This window comes from Psittacula echo (genome assembly GCF_963264785.1).
Source record: "Psittacula echo genome assembly, chromosome: 14".
Classification (NCBI taxonomy): domain Eukaryota; kingdom Metazoa; phylum Chordata; class Aves; order Psittaciformes; family Psittacidae; genus Psittacula; species Psittacula echo.
Window position 1 is genome coordinate 6744003 of NC_137750.1, and position 15059 is coordinate 6759061.

At 59.8% G+C, this 15059-nt stretch overlaps 1 protein-coding gene across 1 annotated transcript; it reads left to right on the top strand.

Annotated features, from left to right (window-relative positions):
* Window positions 1–30: 30 nt before the first annotated feature.
* Window positions 31–2124, top strand: LOC308226991 (uncharacterized protein; the record flags this gene model as incomplete). Its single annotated transcript, XM_080629245.1, has 5 exons — window positions 31–41; window positions 328–473; window positions 871–1032; window positions 1230–1345; window positions 1657–2124. The coding sequence occupies 5 exons, from the start codon at window positions 31–33 to the stop codon at window positions 2122–2124; spliced, it is 903 nt and encodes a 300-aa protein (XP_080485371.1).
* Between the last annotated feature and the right edge of the window lie 12935 nt (window positions 2125–15059).

Genomic DNA, 15059 nt, shown 5'->3' on the forward strand with positions numbered 1-15059 from the left:
GCAAGGAGGGAAAAGAAGAGGAGGAGGAGGATGGAGGAGAGGTAATTGCTGTGTTCAGGCCTGCTGCCACACACCATCCCTGCTCCCTTCTGCTATGCCTGGAGTCAGTCTCCCTGGCTTGTGGCAGGTGCCGCTTGTCTTCCTGTGGTTGGGATGACCCATGCATGGGGCCAGCCCAAATGCTGCCTTGCCGCGGGTGCTTTCACTTCTCCCGTAATGCAGTGCTGCTTTGTGGGTGTCCCTGCATCCCATTAACCTGTGGAGAAACTCCACACCGTGCCAGCTCCACTCTGGTTGGAGAGAGCTGATCCCGGCTAACCTGTGCAGCTGCAGCGTGGCTGCTGTGGAGCCCTGGAAGGCAAAGAAGCAGCGAACAGAGTCTGACGTGGCCAGGCACCGAAAGCACAAGTGGAGGGGAAGTGCCAGCAGTCAGGCCGTGGTCGAACCGGCTGCCAAAGCCATCTGTGCTTCAGGTACGACCTAGCGCCTCAACCCTTGTGCTTGGCAAGAGGGACCTGGCAGCTTGTTTGCCCGAACGGCACGGGTTTGCAGTCCCTGGTGCTTGTGGTCCGTTTGGTTTCTGGTGGTGCTCACCTTCTACCTCCTACCCTTGCTTGGGTTCCTGCAGGCCAGCATGCTGCTTATGCGGCAGAGCAGCCTTATGATATCCAGAAAGAGGATCTGCTCGTGTGCACGCAGGTGCAGGGGCGAAGATTTACCCCCAGCTCATCCCTGCCAAGGACAGGCCCCAGTATGCCCAAGCACCCTGCGCCCTCATGACACTGTTAGTCCTGAGAGTGTCTTTTGGGGCACGAGATTTGCCTTGGAGGATGAGCCTGTGCCTCGTGCTCACCTTGCCTGTTTCCGCAGTGGCAGCGGACAGCTGGGCTGGAGCTGGGTACAGGCACTGCCCTGCTGCCCAAAGGCCTGCACATGACCGCGGGGCTGGCACAGCACCAAGGACCCAGCTGGAGTCCACAGTGGTGGAGCAGCTGCTTGTGGACTCCTTGGACAAAGCTTATGGCAAACAAGGTAATTAATCCCTTCCTGCCTGGGTGGGTGAGCAGCAGCGCAGCTCCCCTGCCTTGAGCCCTGCCAGGGCCCGAGCTAGAGCCAGGCTGCTGCACCCAGGTGGGGTCCTGGAGTGAGGGGGCTCCAACCCCGGCCCTGTGCTCGCGGGAGCCGTGGAGCGTGGCCTGGGGCTCTGTGCTGACAACGCTGCTTTGCAGTCTTGACCTGGAATGGCAGCGTCTCGGCTGTCAGTTGGGATGCCATTCAGTCTGCGGCCTCAGCCCGAAGGAAGACCGTCATCGATGAGTGGGATGAGGAGTTTGACAGAGGGAAGGTGGGTGCTGGCCCCATCCCTGGCTGGGCTGGTGGGAAGAACCTTGGGCCACCGTGTGCTGACCCCAAGAGCCTTCCTGCCTCTGCACAGGTGAAGAAGGTTAAAAAGCGGAGGAGGGAGCAGAGGCACCACAACCCCTTCCAGTGGCTGCACCGCCAGCGCAGCTTCTGGGCAGTGACGCATCCGGCCAAGGCAGCGAGCCTGCGCCACCGGCTCTGAAGTGAGCAGGTCCAGGGGCCCGGAGCAGAGCTGGAGGGGGCAGGCGCAGGGCAGCTGCGTGGCGGGTGCTCACACCGCTCCTTTCCTTCCAGCCTGAATGCCAGCGAGCGGGAGGAGCGGCCCCTGCCATGGAGCCCTGGCCTGGGAGCTGCTGTGGAGGGAAGAGGACACCGCTGCCCGCATCTCCACGCTCGATGTCCCTGCCTTCTGCTGTGAAGGAGCCCAGGAGGACCATGCCTTGTCCGGGCTCCTTCAGCAGCCTTCTTGCTCCTAGGTCTGGGGCAGCTCTTTCTCCCCCGCCAAGCCTGGAGCCCGGCTTGGGGGGGCTCCTGCCAAGTGCCTCAGGACCATCGCTGCTGCTCCAGCTCCAGCCCCACGACCCCGGCTGCGGTCCGCACCTGGGGCTGCCCTTCCCCTTCCAACCCCCCCTTTTCCTTCCTCAGTACGTTGGAGTCACCGTTAACACCATCCCCTTCACCGGCCCTTCCTGTGCTGCGCATGGGGGTTGGCGCCTCGCGGGGACGGGGCAGCCGCGGCCGGCAATAAAGATGTGTTGGTGATTTGGTAGCACTCAGCTTTGGGTTAGGGCCGGCGGGACCCGCTCCCGCAGGTGGGGAGGTTGAGGAAGTGCCGGGAGAGAAGTGGCTCCTGGTGCCCGGAGTGAGCACACAGGGTGGGCTCCTGGGTCCTGCTCGGCTCTGACTGGTGCCGGCCTCATCCTGCCCCGGCGATAGGCCATTGCTGCTGCTGCTGCTCGTGAGCTGCCTGCGGTGTCAGTGCTGCTCGGCTCATGCACCTGCTGCAGGCCTCTGAGGCAGGTTCCTGTGGATGGGCGGATGGGTTTTCCTTCAGCAAGGCTTTTCCTGAGGAGGAGGCTGGAGTCAGCTGGGTGTGATCTCAAACCGAGGTCTCAATGCTGCCTGTTGTGCTGGTGGCTGTTCTCCCCATGAGCCGTGGTCACCTGGGTGCTGCTGGTGCCGATGCAGAGGGTTCATGGGCTGGTTTCCTGCTTGTGACAGTTGTGCATTGCACTTTGTTGTTCTACCCAAGAAGTGATTGTGTTTGGCAGCAGGGAGGTTACTGTGTGAGACCAGTTGCAAGCAACCAGCCCACTGGGGTGCAGCCGCAGGAATCCCCTTGCTCCTCCGTTTAACTCCCCCATCGCACCTCGGGTCCCGCTTTCTCTGAGCCATTCCCGTGTTGCTTCGGTGCTGGCATGCGCCGTGGGGCTGCCCGTCTGAAACAGCTCCGTCACGTGCGCCCACCGCAGCTCCGGGAGGTGTTTTCATGCTGAGCATCCCTGTCAGGTCTAAGATGTCGTACTGGACCAGTCTGGGCAATTTCAACGTATTAAAGAGACATGAAAAAGAAAAGAAAACCCCCACCTCCAGGGCCCCTCGTCGCGCCCGCGCGCTGCATGGTTGTATCACACGTGCCATTACTGCTGGTAGTCTGTCCGAGTTTAATATCGCCCCTTGTTCTGCCGCCGGCTCTGTGCTCCCTGTGCTCTCATTGCAACCTCCTGCCGATGCTCGTGCCCCCCCCGGGCCCCGCCGCCGCTCCTCGGTGGGGACGGGTGGCGGTGCCCCCCCGGGTGTTACCCGGGGCCGCCATAGGCACGTCACAAAGCCCGCTTGTCAAAGCGCTGTCCCCCGGCAGTATATAAGCGGTGCAGGGGCAACCTTAGCTCAGCTTTCTCGGCCGGAGCTGGGCGGGCCGCGGAGGCGGAGCGTAAGCTTCCTTCCCACGGCTTCAGCACGCGGTTGATCGGGAGGAGTCGCCGGTTCAAGGCGGCTGATTGGGCGAACGCGGAGGAGCGGACTTCGAGGGGTGGAAGCGGTTGACGGGGCGGAGCCCGAGGGTTGGGCGCCGTTGGTTGAGTGCGAGAACAGCGGCACCCGCTGTTCAGGTGCGGTGCGTGCGGGGGGCGAAGCGAGAAACGCAGGTCGGGGCCGGGCCGGTGTCGGGCCGGTGGCAGGCCCGGCCCCGGCTGTGTCCTGTTGTGCCGGCCACAGGCGGTCCTGCGATGGGAACAGAACGGCCCAGCGTCCCCCACTCAACTGCCCGCCTCTGCCTGCAGGCAGACCGCTAGGCCTCCCCAGGCCGGTCATGGAGAAGCTGCGGAAGATGATGAAGCAGGCCCGGCGGTCGATAAGCAGGAGAGGGAAGGTGGCCGATCTGCCGGCTCGTGCTGTCAAGAAGGGGCTGCTGCAGAAGGCCAGGAGTAAACTTGCCCACTGGAGCTTCTTCAAGAAGCTGCAGAAGATCTTCTGCAACTTTGGGCGCAAGAACTCCCCAGCCAAGGCTGCCGGACCCCAGTGCGGCCCCGAGGAGGAGCAGCAGGTCAAGCAGGGTAAGTACCGGGGGCTCAGTGGGCACAACCGCAGCCTGCACTGCACAGCTCACCCACCATTCCTCATCCCACAGAGAGCAGCGATTCCCCAGTGGGCCCAGGGGATGGGATCCCTGCGCCCCAGAAGGTGCTCTTCCCCATGGAGCGCCTGTCCATGAAGTGGGAGAAGATGCAGCGAATTGGCGCGGGACTGCGTAACCTGGGGAACACATGTTTCCTTAACTCCACTGTGCAGTGCCTGACGTACACCCCGCCGCTCGCTAACTACCTGCTTTCCAAGGAGCACCGCTGCACCCGTGAGTAGTGGGGCCTGGCTCGGCGGGCGGCTGTGCTGGCAGGTCCCTGCTCCCCGCGCTGGGCTCAGTATCTCAGTACCACACGTGGCTCTGGCAAGGGCCGTGTGGGTGTCAGGATGAGCCTTCTCTGCTCCCTCCTGCCACTTCTCCACGGAGATGCTGTTCCTGTGTACAGCTCCTTTTTCCCAGCCATAGCAGCATCCCTGAGCTTTGCATCCTTGTGTCTGGGGACACTTGTGTCCATGGTGGGTGTAGCCAGGGCTAAGATGGCTCCAGCGGGGTCTGCTGGCTTCGTGGGGACTGAGCTGGACGTCCCAAACGGCCCCAGCCTGCGTGAGGCCAGGAGGCTGCGTGCAGGCAGCAGATGCTGTTGATGCGTGGCTTTGAAAGGGAATGTGATGGGCATTGCTCCGACCTGTACAGTACTGCCCCGTCTCCTGTACTGCTTTGACCTCTACTGCGTGTGTCCCCAACCTCCTGTCATCTTCTCGTCTGCCGCAGGTGACCAAGGCAGCTTCTGCATGATATGTATCATGCAGAACCACGTGGCTCAGGCTTTTGAGAACAGTGGGAGAGTGATAGAGCCAATGGCCTTTGTCCGACACCTCAAGGGTAGGAATGACTCCACTGTACTTCCCCTCCTCTCATAGCCATGCTGGAGAGCAGGGGGTAATGTGTGAGCAGAACCTTTGAGATGAGGCCAGGAGAACTCATGGAGCCTGCGGGGACCTGGTGACCTCATGGGCTGTGTGTGGGGTTCCCCCGTGGCCGACATGAGTCTGCCGTCCGCTTTGGTTTGAGGGGGCTCAAGCCCTGCGGCCCCCCAGGGAGGTGGGCTCTGTCTCTCACAGCACGCGCTGGGGCTGATTCCTCCCTGTCCTGCAGAGATCGCTGGGCACATGCGCTTCGGTCAGCAGGAGGATGCGCATGAATTCCTGCGTTATACCATCAACGCTATGCAGGAGTCCTGCCTGAGTGGCTGCACTGGGTACGTGGGGCGTCTCTCTGATGGGCTGTCCCTGCTCTTCTCCGCTGTGCTCTTGCTGGTCCTCTGCCTTGCTGGAGGGGACTGTGGGGTCAGCGTGTTCCCCAGGCAGCACTTGTGTTCCTGGGCCCTTGCCCCGGGAAGCTGCATTGCCCCTGCAGTGCCCAGCTCTGAGCTCCAGCCAGGGGTTTGTGCTGAGGACACCGTGGTGGCCGCGGGGCGGCCACGGTGCAGGGACGGTGTGAGACCCGGTGCTGCTGTCTCTAGGTTGGACTGCGAGACCCAGGCAACGACATTGGTCCACCAGATCTTTGGCGGCTACCTGCGATCCCGTGGTGAGTGCTCGGTGCCAGGCCCTGGGCCTGCAATCACTCGGGGCTGTTGCTTTGCCTGGAGCCTTGTAGTTAAAATGCTTTGGGAAAATCACTGAGCACACGGACATGGTCCAGAGCTGCAGTTGGTCAGTCCCGTGGGACCTGTGGGTCAGGAGCCCGGTTGTGGCGACGGCAAGAGCTGTCGGCTGTGGGTCCGCAGCTCATCACCACCAGGAAATGAACCCCCTGGCAACACTTGCTGTGCCAGCACGCAGTGGAATTGGCAGCCTTCCTCTGTGCCAGGCTGCGCATCCTGGTGCTCCCGTGGCAGAGCTCGAACCCGGAGAGGGGGAGGCAGTTCCTGCGCTGTGCTGAGTGGCGACGGGTGCAGGTTGGTGCGCCAGGGTGTGCTCATTGCTCTTTCCTTTGCAGTGGAGTGTTTGGCGTGCAGGAGAGTCTCGGACACGTACGACCCTTTCCTGGACCTGGCACTGGAGATCTTGGTACTGCGGCGGGCTGGGGACCCGGTGCTCCTGCTCTCCTGGGGCCGGTGTCTCGGCAGGGAGCGGGGCTGTTGCCTGGCCGGGCCACCCGTGCGCTGACCTCTCCTTCGTCCTTGCAGCAAGCCAGAGACCTACGGGAGGCGCTGGAGCTGTTTGTTAAGCCAGACCTGCTGGGTGGGGAGAACTCCTACCTGTGCGCAGGGTGCGTGTGGGGCTGTGGGCAGGAACGGGGCTGCGGCTGCGCTGGTGGGAAGCGGGCGGAAAGCCGCAGCACGGGAGGGCTTCTCGACCTGATCCACGCTAAAGCGTGAGGCCGTGGAAGCCTGTGGTGAAAGCTGCCGCTCCTCAGCTCCCTCCTCTCGTGAGGAGGACCTGGGCCAGCAGATGTGGCCGTGAGCAGGCGCCTGGTGCCTGCAGGGTCATTTCCATGGGGTTTGCCACTTGGCCAGAGCTGGCAATCACCTGGGTGGTGGAACAGCTTGAATGACACAGCTCTTGCTGTGCAGATGCAACAACAGAGTGTCGGCGACAAAACGCTTCAGCATCCACCGAGCCTCCAACGTTCTCACGCTCTCACTGAAGCGGTTCTTCTGTGGTGGACAGAAAATCACAAAGGTGAGTGCTCGGCAATGCAGAGCTGGGGCTATCTCCCGGCCCGAGCAGCAGGGTGGGAGGTGGTCCTGCCGCTCTTGGCCAGCCACGCGCTAGGAGCTCGTCCTGGCATCTTCGTCATGGTGACCTCTGCCTGGGGAGGGCAGCTCCGGCTCCCTCAGGAGATGGACACGCAGGACAGCTGAGCTGCTCCTGCTCTCGCAAGAAGCCCGTCTGCTGTGCAGGCTCCTGAGACATCCTCTCTTCCGCTGCAGGCCGTGCCGTACCCCGAGTTCCTCAACATCCGCCCATACATGTCAGAGAACAAGGGGGATGCTGTAATGTATGGGCTGTATGCAGTGCTGGTGCATTCTGGGTACAGCTGCAACTCAGGGCACTACTACTGCTATGTGAAGGTGAGCCCAGGGCACTCTGGGCTGGGAGCTGCTGGGTCAGGCTGTGTTTCGCTGCTGGAAGCACTCTTGCAGAGTCCTCTTGCCTGCCCTGGGCTGCTGTGGGCTTTGGCCAGAGGAGCTCTGCTGGTGGGTGCTGTTCCTGCTGCTCTTCAGGGCAGGAGAGGCCCTGGACACAGCCCAACCCCATTCTCTCTCCTCCTTCTGCAGGCCAGCGACGGGCAGTGGTACAAGATGAATGACAGCGTGGTCTGCCGCAGTAACATCAAAGCAGTGCTGAGCCAGGAGGCCTACTTGCTCTTCTATGTGAGGTGGGAGCACCTGCGGCCCCCAGCCCCACTGTGGGGCGGGGCAGGGCTGGCACCACGTGCAGGAGAGGTCCAGCCGCTTGCCGTGGTTTTGCTGTAGATGAAGAGCATCTCCCTCCTGGGAGCTGCTGACTCCTGTTTCTCAGGTGCAGCTCTGATCAAGAGCATTCCATTCGGTCAAACACTTGCAGTTAACCCATGCCCTTCTCTTCCAGGCTCTCCGGTCCAGAGAAGAGCTTGGACAGGCCCATTGCCAGAGCTGTCCCCAGGCTGACTGACTCCGAGGGCACCGTCTCCAAAGAGGCAAAGAAAATTATGAGCCACAGGCCCCTGTTCCCATCACTGGTGAGTCCTGGAGGCTGCTCTTGGGCAGTGCTCACGGGAGCTGGGAGCTGGTGTCCCTCGAGCCGCTCTGCTGCAGCCGGGCAGGGAGCAGGCTGTTTGCAGGAGGGATCCTGCTGAGTCGAGGGTGCCTGTGTGGCCCCGAGGGCAGGATCCCTTTGTGCCCCGGCTCCTTGAATTCTCTCCTCCCTGAACTTCTCCCTCTCTCTTTGTCCAGGGATGCAGCGTGCGGTCAGAGAAGAGGGGGCCAGGGCCGGAGGTCGGGGTGCCCGTGGACCGCAGCACACGGAGTACGGGACCAGAGCTGCGGAACGGCACCGCCACGGAGAAGCTGCCCGTTACATCGCTGCCAACCACAGCGGCCTTCAAAGCCACCTGTGTGGGCACAGCGCTGCCCAGTGCCACAGCCCAGAGCCCAGAGCCTCCCAGGTCCACGTCACCCCTGGGCTCCAGCACCACCAGTGGAGCAAGGTCAGCGGAAGCAGCTCATTCCCAGCGGAGCTCCTGGGAGGAAAGGATGCCACCTGCCCGGGCCACATCCCCCGTGCTGCTGGGCCTCACCCAGCAGCCCCGGAGCACTGGACATAGAGCCCGTGTCTCGGAGGAGGACTCGGGAAGCAGCAGTGCTGCCAGCCCAGCGCCTGCTGCAGTGGGGAAGCTGGACACAGTTTCCCAGGAGGCCGGGAGCAGAACCAGCAGGTCCAACAGCTCTCGGAAGGCGGACTGTGGCACCGACGTCCCCAGTGCCGCGCCGGCTGCCCCCACAACCATCAGGCGCAGGAAAGGGAAATCCCCCTGGTCGGCCAGTGCTGCTGTGGAGCAGAGCAGCAGCACATCACCACCACCGGCCAAGAAGCTGGTGCTCTCTGCCAGAAAGGTGAGCCTGAGCTCCTGCCCGGGGCCTTCAGCAGGTGCCTTGTGTCTTCTGAAGCGGGGCTTGTGCTGGCAGCAAGTGCAGAGCCAGGGCTGGGGATCGTGCCTGGCCAGAGAGGGTGGAGAGAGCCCCAGCCCAGGCTGCGGAGGGAGGGCAGAGCTGCTGCTGTTCCATGAGCGATGCAGGAGAGATGGCTCCTGCCTTGCTGAGGACACAGGGCAGCCTCGCCAGCCCTTCCTGGGGCGAGCGGGAGCAGGAGGGCTCAGAGCTGCCTTCCGGGCACAGCGGTGCAGCCGGGGCTCAGCAATGGGCACTGGGGCTTCTGGTCTTGAAACTTCCTTGCTTCCTTTTTTCCTTTGTGCTCCTACCTAAAAGCACGTCTGATTCCTCTTCCACCAGCCCCTGTGCGTGTCCCCTTTCCCTGGGCTCCCCTTTTGATTTTCCGCTCTTTGCTGACGGAAGGCTCTTCTCTTCAGCTCACCAAGTCTTTGTTTGTGTCAGTCCCCGCAGGGCAGGAAGCTGCACAGGAGCGCCCACCACGCGTGGCCTCGCGCACAAGTCGCTGGCAGCTGCTTCCCACCGAACAGCAGCTGCCCCAGCTCGGCTCTGCTGCCTCTGGGCACGTGCAGGTGAGCAGTGCCCATCGCTGCCCGGCTCCTGCGCCGCAACCAGGCCATCTGCGGCCTCGGCGCTGGCTCGGGGGTGATTTTGGCATCTGGCTCCCCTGCTCTGGACTGCCCCATCCCCAGCCCAGCCCCTCGGCACCCAGCCTTCCCCCTGGACGGTGCTGGTCCATCACCACCCCTCACACCACCTTTCTGTCTGCAGCAGGAAGGAGCCCAGCCTGGGCACCACTGGCTCCTTCACAAGGAAGAGGCGGCACGAGGCAGGCAGCAGCCTCGGTGCTCCAGCGGTCGAGGAGAAGGTCTCCATCCCACCCAAGAAGAAGAAGAGGAGACTTCTCCCGCTGTGAGGGCCTCGGAGTCCCTGGAGGGGCCGGAGGCAGCAGGTCCCAGCCATGGTGGGGAGACGCTGGTCTCGCAGGCCCTGGAGAGCTGGCTCATGTCACCTCCCTGTGCCCACCCGGACGGGGAGCCAACCTCTGGTGCAAGGAGGGAAAAAAAGGGGAGGACGAGGAAGATGAGCAGCACCAGGCAGCTGCATAGACCTGTAAACACCAGAGACCGCACTCCAGTGCTTCAAAGGGCCATTAGGGCAGACAAGCCACCAGCTCTCCAGGGTGGAGGCACAGGGTCGTGCTTGCAGTGCGAATGACTTTGGCAGCTGGCGTAAAGATTTACCCCCAGCTCCTCCCTGCCCAGGACAGGCCCCAGTATGCCCAAGCACCCTGCGCCCTCATGACATTGTTAGTCCTGACGGTGTCTTTTGGGGCATGAGATCTGCCTTGGAGGATGAGCCTCTGCCTCGTGCTCACCTGTTGAAGAAGATCAGCCGAAGTCAAGAAAACACTCAATATGAGTTACACATCTTGCTTGCTTTATTGTTCGAAGCACATATATTTATATAGAAAGCTACAGTCTACGCGCACTTAGCTGTCTTTTCATTGATTACATAGATCTGTTCACGCGCCTATCTATACACTGCCTTTGGCTAAGCTAGTATCTTCAGGCAAGTCTCTGCATCAGCAGGGCACATTCCTTGCGGTAAGCAGTTTCTTCTACTTCACGCTTTTTCTTGCAAAGTTCCTCACTTTATGCTGCATCACGGATAGTTCACGGTCGTTCAGCCATCTCCCGTCCTGGGTTGTGCAGCCTTTCATAAGACACAAGGCCTATATTGTTCAGTCTCTGATAATCACAGCATCACAGTATACTAGAGATTGGAAGGGACCTCAAAAGATCATCTAGTCCAATCCCCCTGCCAGAGCAGGAACACCTAGATGAGGTTACATAGGAATGTGTCCAGGCGGGCCTTGAATGTCTCCAGAGAAGGAGACTCCACAACCCCCCTGGGCAGCCTGTTCCAGTGTTCCGTCACCCTCACTGAGAAGAAGTTTCTTCTCAAGTTCAAGTGGAACCTCTTGTGTTCCAGTTTGTACCCATTACCCCTTGTCCTATCATTGTTTGCCACTGAGAAGAGCCTGGCTCCATCCTCGTGACACTCTGCCTTTATATATTTATATACACTAATAAGGTCACCCCTCAGTCTCCTCTTCTCCAAACTATAGAGACCCAGCTCCCTCAGTCTTTCCTCATAAGGGAGATGCTCCACTCCCTTAATCATCTTAGTTGTCCTGCGCTGGACTCTCTCCAGCAGGTCCCTGTCCTTCTTGAACTGAGGAGCCCAGAACTGGACACAATATTCCAGATGCGGTCTCACCAGGGCAGAGTAGAGGGGAAGGAGGACCTCTCTCGACCTACTGACCACCCCCCTTCTAATACACCCCAGGATGCCATTGGCCTTCTTGGCCACAAGGGCACAGTGTTGGCTCATGGTCATCCTGCCATCCACTAGGACCCCCAGGTCCCTCTCCCCTACACTACTCTCCAACAGGTCGTTCCCCAACCTATACTGGAACCTGGGGTTGTTCCTGCCCAGATGCAGGACTCTACACTTTCCCTTGTTATATTTCATCAAGTTACTCCCTGCCCAACTCTCCAGCCTGTCCAGGTCCCGCTGGATGGCAGCACAGCCTTCTGGCGTGTCAGCCACTCCTCCCAGCTTAGTGTCATCAGCAAACTTGCTGACAGTACACTCAATTCCCTCATCTAAATCATTGATGAATATATTAAATAATACTGGTCCCAGTACTGACCCTTGAGGCACTCCACTAGATACAGGCCTCCAACTGGACTCCGCCCCATAGACTACAACTCTCTGGCTTCTGTCCTTCAGCCAGTTCGCAGTCCACCTCACTACCTGATCATCCAGACCACACTTCCTCAATTTAGCTATGAGGATGCTGTGGGAGACTGTGTCAAATGCTTTGCTGAAGTCAAGGTAGACCACATCCACCGCTCTGCCATCATCCATCCACAATGTTATTTCCTCATAAAAGGCTATGAGGTTGGTCAAGCATGACTTCCCCTTGGTAAAGCCATGTTGACCGCCCCTCATAACCCTCTTATCCTTGATATGCCTTAAGATGGCACCAAGGATAAGGTGTTCCATCACTTTCCCAGGGATGGAGGTGAGGCTGACCGGTCTATAGTTACCCGGGTCCTCCTGCTTGCCCTTTTTGAAGACTGGAGTGACATTTGCTTTCCTCCAGTCCTCAGGCACCTCTCCCGTTTCCCAAGACTTGGTAAAGATGATGGAGAGTGGTCTAGCAATGACTTCCGCCAGTTCCCTCAGCACCCGCGGGTGCAATCCATCTGGATCCATGGATTTATGGATGTCCAGATTGCTCAGCTGGTCTCTAACCCATTCCTCATCGACTAAGGCAAACTGCTCCATTGACCTGACTTCATCTGAAGTCACAGGGGTACAGGGCTCTTCAGGACTGCCTCCGGCAGAGTAGACAGAGACAAAGAAGGCATTCAATAACTCTGCCATCTCAGTATCTTCTGTCACCAGGGCACCCATCCCGTTCATCAGTGGGCCAACCTTGCCTCTGGTGTTAGTTTTATCTGCCAGGTATTTGAAAAAGCTCTTTCTGCTGTCCTTGACCCCTTTCGCCAGATTTAATTCTAAGGAGGCCTTAGCCATCCTAGCTGCCTTCCTACATCCTCTAGCAGCAGCCTTATATTCCTGCCAAGTGGCCAGCCCCTCCTTCCATGACCTGTAAACTCTCCTCTTCCACTTGAGCATACCCAGCAGTTCCTTATTTAGCCACGCAGGTCTACTGGTCCTCTTCCTTGACTTCCTACGTGTCGGGATGCTCTGATCTTCAGCTCGGAATAAGCAATCCTTGAATGCCAAGTACCTTGGGCCCCTTTACCTTCAAGCAGCCTTGCCCATGGCATTTCCCCTAGCAATTGCTTGCAAAGGCCAAAGTTTGCCCTGCTAAAGTCCAGGGTTGCAATTCTACTTGCTATTGTACTGGTCCTACCACACAAGATCCTGAATTCCACCATCTCGTGGTCGCTGCAACCAAGGCAGCCCTCAACCTTTACTGCTTCGACCAGACCCTCCTTGTTAGTGAGGATGAGATCCAGCAGCGCTCCTCTCCTGGTTGGCTCATCCACCATTTGCATGAGGAAGTTATCATCCACACACTGGAGGAACCTCCTGGACTGTGGCTGGGTTGCTGAGTAGTCCTTCCAGCAAACATCAGGGAAGTTAAAATCCCCCACGACGACCACGGCCTGTGACTGTGAGGCCGCTCTCAGCTGCCTGTAGAAGGCCTCGTCAACTTCCTCACCCTGATCTGGTGGCCTGTAACAGACACCCACAACAGTATCGCCCCTGCCAGCCTGCCCCTTAATTCTCACCCACAGACTCTCAACTCGCTCGTCCTCTGTCCCTGGACAGAGCTCAGTACATTGCAGCTGCTCTCGCACATAAAGAGCAACCCCACCACCCCGCCTGGCTGGCCTGTCTTTCCTGGAAAGGACATAGCCCTCCATGCCTATATTCCAGTCATGTGAGCTGTCCCACCACGTCTCTGTAATTGCCACCAGATCATAATCTCCTGACTTAACACAGGTCTCCAACTCCTCCTGCTTATTTCCCATGCTGCACGCATTGGTGTACAGGCATTTCAAGGAGGGAGCTGAGCTCACCGATTCCACCCTAGGATTATAGGAGGCCTCCCAGTCTTCATCAATCCTAGAGTGCTGCCCCACTGGGGCAAGCCCAGCTACAGCCCCATCCCCCTTCGAATCTAGTTTAAAGCTCTCCAAATGAGCCCTGCTAATTGATGCCCCAGCATCCTTTTGCCTCTGTGAGGTAAACCTTTCCCACATGCCATTATCCGGACTGGAGCCTTATAAAACCAGCTGTTATCAAAGAACCCAAAGCCCTGCCTAAAGCACCAGTCTCGTAGCCAATTGTTTACGGACGGAATTTTCCCATTCAGTCCCACATCATCACCAGAAGATGGAAGAAGTGAGGAGAAGATCACTTGAGCCCCAGACTCTTTCACCATCCGCCCCAAGGCCCTGTAGTCTTTCTTCATCCCCCTCAGACTGCGGGAAGCAGCTTCCCCCCCACCTGTCTGGAAGACCAGCAGCGGGTAGTAGTCTGTCGGGTGCACCAGGCTGGGAAGCGCCTTGGTGATATCCCTGATCCGGGCTCCAGGCAGACTACACACTTCCCTATGATGAGGGTCAACTCTGCATATCGGGCCCTCTGTTCCTCTCAGAAGGGAATCGCCTACAACAATGACCTTTCTTTCTTTCTTATCAGAGGCAGTCTTAAGGTGCGAAGTCGACCGCCTTTTCCTATGTGACCTTGTAGGCGGGCCTTGCATCACATCCTCACCTACCTCTCCTTCAAGATCCAGGGCCTCAAACCTATTGATCCTCGTGTCCACGTTCGGCTAACCACTGTTCCACGCTCACCTTGCCTGTTTCCGCAGTGGCAGCGGACAGCTGGGCTGGAGCTGGGTACAGGCACTGCCCTGCTGCCCAAAGGCCTGCACATGACCGCGGGGCTGGCACAGCACCAAGGACCCAGCTGGAGTCCACAGTGGTGGAGCAGCTGCTTGTGGACTCCTTGGACAAAGCTTATGGCAAACAAGGTAATTAATCCCTTCCTGCCTGGGTGGGTGAGCAGCAGCGCAGCTCCCCTGCCTTGAGCCCTGCCAGGGCCCGAGCTAGAGCCAGGCTGCTGCACCCAGGTGGGGTCCTGGAGTGAGGGGGCTCCAACCCCGGCCCTGTGCTCGCGGGAGCCGTGGAGCGTGGCCTGGGGCTCTGTGCTGACAACGCTGCTTTGCAGTCTTGACCTGGAATGGCAGCGTCTCGGCTGTCAGTTGGGATGCCATTCAGTCTGCGGCCTCAGCCCGAAGGAAGACCGTCATCGATGAGTGGGATGAGGAGTTTGACAGAGGGAAGGTGGGTGCTGGCCCCATCCCTGGCTGGGCTGGTGGGAAGAACCTTGGGCCACCGTGTGCTGACCCCAAGAGCCTTCCTGCCTCTGCACAGGTGAAGAAGGTTAAAAAGCGGAGGAGGGAGCAGAGGCACCACAACCCCTTCCAGTGGCTGCACCGCCAGCGCAGCTTCTGGGCAGTGACGCATCCGGCCAAGGCAGCGAGCCTGCGCCACCGGCTCTGAAGTGAGCAGGTCCAGGGGCCCGGAGCAGAGCTGGAGGGGGCAGGCGCAGGGCAGCTGCGTGGCGGGTGCTCACACCGCTCCTTTCCTTCCAGCCTGAATGCCAGCGAGCGGGAGGAGCAGCCCCTGCCATGGAGCCCTGGCCTGGGAGCTGCTGTGGAGGGAAGAGGACACCGCTGCCCGCATCTCCACGCTCGATGTCCCTGCCTTCTGCTGTGAAGGAGCCCAGGAGGACCATGCCTTGTCCGGGCTCCTTCAGCAGCCTTCTTGCTCCTAGGTCTGGGGCAGCTCTTTCTCCCCCCCAAGCCTGGAGCCCGGCTTGGGGGGGCTCCTGCCAAGTGCC